Source organism: Bombus vosnesenskii, unplaced genomic scaffold, assembly GCF_011952255.1.
Source record: "Bombus vosnesenskii isolate JDL3184/JDL3185 unplaced genomic scaffold, Bvos_JDL3184-5_v1.1 scf7180000013264, whole genome shotgun sequence".
NCBI classification, from domain to species: domain Eukaryota; kingdom Metazoa; phylum Arthropoda; class Insecta; order Hymenoptera; family Apidae; genus Bombus; species Bombus vosnesenskii.
The window spans coordinates 5202776-5209541 of record NW_022882924.1 but is presented as its reverse complement, the minus strand read 5'-3'; the positions used below and the strand labels follow the sequence as shown (position 1 = coordinate 5209541).

The 6766-nt window shown below is 50.5% G+C and overlaps 1 protein-coding gene across 2 annotated transcripts in view; it reads left to right on the top strand.

The window, feature by feature from the left end:
* Nucleotides 1-778: 778 nt before the first annotated feature.
* LOC117238456 (semaphorin-1A) overlaps nucleotides 779-6766 on the top strand; it is a 121104-nt gene continuing 115116 nt past the window's right edge. For both annotated transcript variants that reach the window (XM_033503362.1, XM_033503356.1), the window contains exon 1: nucleotides 779-1951. In XM_033503362.1, coding sequence (XP_033359253.1) covers nucleotides 1825-1951 — 127 coding nt within the window. In that variant the 5' untranslated portion in view covers nucleotides 779-1824. The remainder of the gene's footprint in view (nucleotides 1952-6766) is intronic.

Genomic DNA, 6766 nt, shown 5'->3' with positions numbered 1-6766 from the left:
GCACCGGTGGAAATGATTCGCACTCCGCACATAGTAGGAGCTTCGATGAGAACCTTTATTAAATAAACACGACGTTTTGATGTTTCCCGACGCGACGGGTGGCCATCTTTTCACGAATATCCGCGAAACTCGGTGTACGCGGACCACGTAACGAGGTGATCGTTAGCCACGCGTTTATTACGCCCTCTCAGCACCCTCGAGCAAATAAAGCGTGATAAAATTCGTGCTGGCGCAAACGTTCCTGCTGAAATTCAGGTCAAGAAATAATACCGAGGAATCTGGCGAGAAAGAACGTGTAACGGTGTAATAATTTAAATGGCCGTTTCCGCGTATATCGTATATTAGAGTAAATTTACTCGAGTTCCGAGCATCCGAGCTTTGAAATAATTATAACAGGTTCAGCAACCAACGATAACGTTATCGCGAAGAAAGGAAAACAATCTATGTGCCGGAGGGACGGATAGACGAACCTTTGGAATACATTAGCATTAAACGCTCATTCTCCGCTTAATCGATGCATGTCGCGCTTATCGGTCGTCGGAGGCGTTTTTTGGACACAGCATCGTCGAATCTCCGAACAAATAACGAGCCCCAGTTTTTCTTTTTCTCATTACAGATTGGCGGCGCTGTAGTAGCGTCGACGAGATACCAACAAGGACGACTACGGCGGCGGCGGCGGCAGCGGCGGTGACGACGACGACGACGACGACGACGTCGACGACAACGACGACGACGACGACGACGAGGACGTCGACAAGAACGACGGCGTGATCGTGTCGCGGGGGTGGTGGGGTTGAAAATCGGCGCTTGCCCGGTGTCTCCTGTATGCCTCTATCTCCCCTCGATTTCCTTCCCCTTTTTCCATCCACTGCCCCCTATTCTCTCTGGCGGCTCTTACTCCTACCCACCACGTGCGTAAGAGGTACGTGTGCGTGCTGTAGCGGCGCGTAGCCACGCACATGCGATCCGGAGTAGAGGAGAGAACGAGCGCAGCACTATCGACGCGGCTGCGCGTACAACCGGCCGATTCTACCCGAGAGGGGCTTCGTGTGTAGTGGGGGGCGCGTGTCACCTGTCGTGGCGTTGCGCGGTGTCAGTGTGACGCCGACCGTCGTGAGTATCGGATCGTTTCGCGGTGCGTTTAGACATCACTGATCGCACGGTGTATCGGGATAGACGCATACGATCGCGTATTATATCTACGTTGCGTTCGTGCGCCGATTCGTCGTTGCCTGCGTCTCTTTCGCTTACACGCGTACACGCACGCGTCTCTTCTTTCTCTTTCCCTCTCTCTCTCTCTCTCTCCCTCCCCCCTCTCTCTCTCTCACTCTATCTTTCTCACTCTGTGTCTCTTTCTTTTTCTCTGTCGCTCGTCCGCTTTTCTCCCCTCACATAATCTCTCCTCGTCCCTTTTCGATCGCCGGCCGATTTTCGGATACGTCGTCGAGGTGCGTGCAGGCACGCCGCGTTCGATCTCGTGAATGTGCGCGATCAGGAAGACGGCCGTCCGCAAGGAAACATGCGTGAACAGAGCTGGAGGACAACGACTGCGACAACGACGAGGAGCACGCTGCACGTGACTGCGGCACCCTCGCACGTTTTGCTGCAGTGAGTGGAGAGAAAGGGAGGAAAAAGAGAGTGATAGAAACACGTCCTTTCTCCTTCCGTTGTTACGTCGGAGCCTGTGCTTAACGGGGAGTAAAGAGTGCCGGTGGTTGGTGCGGTATTCGTGAGTTACCGAGGTTCTTTCTCCTTTGCGTGATCCACGGAGGAGACTACGAATCCTGGCACGTTTTCGGCGTCGTTCGAACCATCCGAGAGAAGATGAGGCGTACCATCTTGGAAACGAGGATGCACCCCGTGTTATCCTGCTGGTGCGTTGTCGCCACCGTCACCCTCGTCTTCGCTGCATGGCAGGAAAACATCAGGCCGAAGATGTACGTCCAACTCGGTGAGTGTCGTTACGTTACTCCTTATTACGTATCATATTCTCCGTGTTGCGTTTCCGGTGGTGTTTTTTGTTCACCGGCCAACGCCGACGGCTCGAAAGACGATGGCGTCGCGATCTGTTGACACAACATGTGCCGTCCAAATCGAGTCGCTCGAACCAAGGTTAAATACGTCACAACGAACCGTATCGATCACGCACGTTGTGACACGGCGAAACACCGAAATAATTGTTCTTTTCGAATCGATAGAGATTACTTTCTAGCGTGCTACGCGACTGTCATCGACAACGCGCGCGCTCAAAGCATAGAGGAAAATCGTTTAATTAGACCTCTCGTACACCGTTCGATTCTATATTTAGAAATCTTTACTCTCGTCTTATCGATCGAACCGAGTTATATCCTTGGCTAACGAAAACGATATTCGTCCGGTCGCGCTCGAACGCGAATTAAAATACTCGCGGAAGCTGCTTGCTCTTGGTTATTTTACGGTCGAGAAGGTAATTTTATATTCTCGTTTGCTCGGGTAGTGCGCGTCGAGTAGCCGAACAACGATGCGGAACGGAAGTTGCACCGGGTGCAGGGTCATGGACCTTCCCCCACTCGGTATTGTACCACCCCGTAGCGAGGGGAGTTGTGTGTGCAACCCGGTGACTGTAAACCCTAATCAGTGACATAACCGTACCCTCTAGGTGGATACTTGGAAAGAATATAAAGGTATCGACCAACGGTGTCCCGTTTAAATGATTAAAGTGCGCGATATAACCGAGCTTCTTGGAAGAACACGACGGCTACGATTCGCGACCGCTATCGGCATCGTTCGCGTTCGTTAACGATCTACGGCGGTGATGTTCAACCGATTAATTTTATTCGTTCGTCTGCCTTCCTTCGAACGGCTCGACCAAGCGAGAGAAGGAAAACTCGAGCCACAGTTTGAGGGATTAAAGCGTCGTAACGATGGTGTAACGAGCGTGCGATGGTGATCGATCGATCGGTATCTTTGATTCGAAGGAACGAACGACGGAAAGATCTTCGCTGTGTCGACGGCGAGCAACTCGTTGTCAAGGGCGAAACATCGAGACTAGAGGAACGAGAAGAAAGAGTACCGAGCGTCCCACATCCGAGGTACTCGACCTTAACGGCACACCGCGCGTGTTTCGTAATCGCGGTACGCGACCGACATGCAGCATCCATCGTTCTTTCGACGATATTTCGGCGAGAGAAGGAACGAAATAAATTGGTCGCGAAGCGAGCACACCGTTGCATCGCGTGCTTTTACGCACGCCGGTTCACATTCTCCTGACACGCAGCACGTGTACGTGCATATCTTCGCGACACGGTGCTCCAAAGATAGTCGGCCGATAGATGCGATTTCGCTGTGTGCACTCTCTTTCTTCCTCTTGGATCTTTCGTCCGTGCAAACGCGCTACGCGCGTTCTTTTTTCCCCTCTTCTCTGCATTTTGCACCGATGAACTGCTGGCATTGACTGATCTCGTAGCGCGCGCCTCGCGGCATTGCGTTTATCGAGCATTATCGAACGGATGAATTTGATTCTCTGCACATTCGTTGGGCGAGTATCGTTAAAAGGTGAAAAATGACTGGCCTATGATCGTCGAAGAAACGGATAATACGAACGTTGGACGTGGAAAGACGAAGCGAATAACTTTTGAAAAAATAGCTCTGTCGATTGCCTAGCAGAGTAAATTTTCGAAGCATCGTGTCGATTAGCGACGTGTTTCGACGCAGATGATCGATGGCTCTCGTTTCTGAATGAAAGTGTATTTTTCGAGATGGAAGATGCAACGTCGGTAGGCCGTAACGCAAGCTCGTTAGGCCGTTATGAATTTAGTTCGTGTATTATTTTCCAATAGCAGGGAGAATCGAAGCGCACTGCGACGAAACGTGCGGCGGGAATTGAAATTACACGAAGCACGTGTTATTAATACGCCACTGGCATTGCGGCAACAGCACTGTTTTGCTCACTGAGTCAGAATTTCTGCTAATTCTACAACAGGGAAAACCACGCCGCAGAACCGAAATTGTAATCACCGGGAAATGCATATTGCCGTTATGGGGGTATCCGAAGGGACCCGGTTCCGCTGATGCAGCATTTTCCACGGCTGTTTATTGCGTTTCCATGGATCGCTAATGCTCATTTTTTCTCGGTCGGCTTTCAGAAGATAAGGAGCAACATCGTGTCATCCAATTATCTACCGACTACGTTCTATTTATGCCGTTGTTGGAGTTCCTTGGCCGTTTTGGCGCTTGTCTCGGCTCGCGGTTCTAACGCCAATTTCTCTTGTCATTTTCAGTGCGATGCGTGCGCGCGAGCTTGTATCTTTCGGATCGTTGACCTCGGAACGCAAAACCCGACGACAAACGACGATATTTCAATGGTCGCGAGGGAACGAATCGCGTCGCGAATAGTCCGTACCGCGAATGCCGTTGACGATCATCCGCGCCCCGCTTGAAAAACAAACGTCATAAATCAAGTGTCGGATACTGGAACGCATGCGGCGCCGTCGGAGACACGACGTTTAAAAATCCGAATCGCGCGTCGCGACGCCACGTCTGCCGGTACACGCTTGCACGCGTTCCTGTTCGGTAAGAATAACGCGACCATGAAATATCGGCCTGTCGTTCGGCGAAGGCGCGAGCCGCTTCAACAGGGATGCTCGCAAAAGTCAAAATCCGTGTGTGGTATTGGCGCGTAACAATCCGTCGCGGCGATATGTTATTCCACGCGAATACGTTATTAAAAGACACCGCGAATCTCGATGCGGTTGATAGCAACGCTGGTTACGAGTTCATTACTGCATCCCAGTCGCGAATACGAGCGTCGAATCGGAATACGAGCTATACCGGGCAGTTAATCCATATTACGGTAACTTTATCTGGCAGCGAGGAATACCGCAACGGACCAATCATAGCACTGCCCCCAACCGATGAGGATACATTATGATTAGTTTCAGTATACCGTGTTCGCGACCTGGCACGTATAACCCGACCTCGGTTCTAACCACCGGGTAAAATTACTGGGAATCGTGTCAATTGGCTACGCGTTCGAGAACCGTCCAACGTAATTCCACTTCCGCAGGTTCGAAATGTCAGTAGGTAGGTGGTGATCGACACGCCGCGCAAAGAAACGAAAGGGAACTTTCGTCTTTCGATTTCGCAAAGTCGGTGAGAGAGAGAGAGAGAGAGAGAGAGAGAGAGAGATAGACACACACACACGATGGACACGATGGATGTATCTGATCGCGATACAGCGATGATTCTCGGTGCAGATAGACAGAGGTGAGTTAACGCGAGCGAATGAAGGCGAATCCGGTGAGCGCGTATTAATGTCAAACAATTGGCGAGGTATACGAGCTAGCGAGCCTGGAAATGATCGATTCGATACGAAACGGGGGTCGGTCCTTTTTAAGATTTCTCTTTGAGGATCGGTTGCGTGTACATACCGCCCCCGCATTTTTTGTGAACGTCGAGTGTGTACTCGACGATAGAATAAGTAGCATACTGGCATTGCCGAGGGGTTCATAAATCTTTTGTCGAGAAGATCCCCCCTTGCCATGCTCGATCCGGGAAAGCAAAAGGTCAAAAGCAGCGGCTGCCGGGAGCGGTTTCTTCGTTGGAGTGCAAGTAAAAGTGTCCTCTTATCGCGGGTGTTGACTCGACCTGGCTCGGGGATGAGGAACCATCGTAAATACGATTGCCTTCGCGAAACTTGGATGGAGTTCCTCTCGCGTCGTTTGCGGCGATTCGCCGCGTAATGCGTCCCTTTCCACCGATGGATAGACGATTAGTTGGCGATTTTATTATCGACTCGAAACTTGGCCAATTCTTTAATATCGGGATGCTGCTGGTGCACACCGCTCGAGAAAGTTATTCGAATTCGTTGTATTGACTCCTCTCATAACGTTCGCCATCGACCACGGGCTTTAAAGCGATCGCGGACTTCGGTGCGTTAATATCATTTCCTTCTTCTCTTCGTTCTTCTCTTCTATCCTATCATCCCCCTCTTACTCTCTCTCTCTCTCTCTCTCTCTCTCTCTCTCTCTCTCTCTTTGCTCGACGCTTTCAAACGTGTCTTTTTCATTTTATTATCGCAGACGGAATTGGCTTTATCGCGTCGTTGAGACTATCAATTAGATGAAATTAGATTATCACAGTTGACGACTCGTGCCTAATTGTTCGCGTGTCCTTAACCTACAAATTAAAATACCGCGTCTGGAATGGCGAGAGAGCCGATAACGAGACGCGTTGGAAAACGAGAGAGGAAGGAAGAGGCCAACGAGACTTCGTTACCTTTCTTTTTCTTCGCAGCTTTGAGTCATCGAAGCTCGATAAATCCGCGGAATAACGCGATGTTGTGTATTTTTCCTCTCGAAGGTACCTTCCGTGTCGTTGGATCGAATGATAAAATTAAACGTCATTGTAGGTCGTCCGATGATCTCTCCGATAAAGTTAACTGACCTGCCGCTGCTGCTGCTCGGGTTTTCGACGCACTCTTCTTCCTTTCTCCACTTTTCATTCGACGATCGAGCTTCCATCGTTGGCTTCCCATTCTGCTCTTTGTTCCTCGATGTTGGTCGTTCGTGCGTCGCGTGGCGAGCCGATCTTTTCCTCCTCGATTCGGTTGCTACAGAAATTGGTTTATCGGCGGACAAAGTATGAATAATTCAAACCGGACGATTCACAGTCCAATCAATTTGGGTCCGAAAGCAGCGTGGCAACCCATAGTCTAGGGGAGGAGCTTACTCGAACAGGGTGAAACGAAAAGGACCATTAGTAGTACGGTCTAGTTTAATGCGAAACT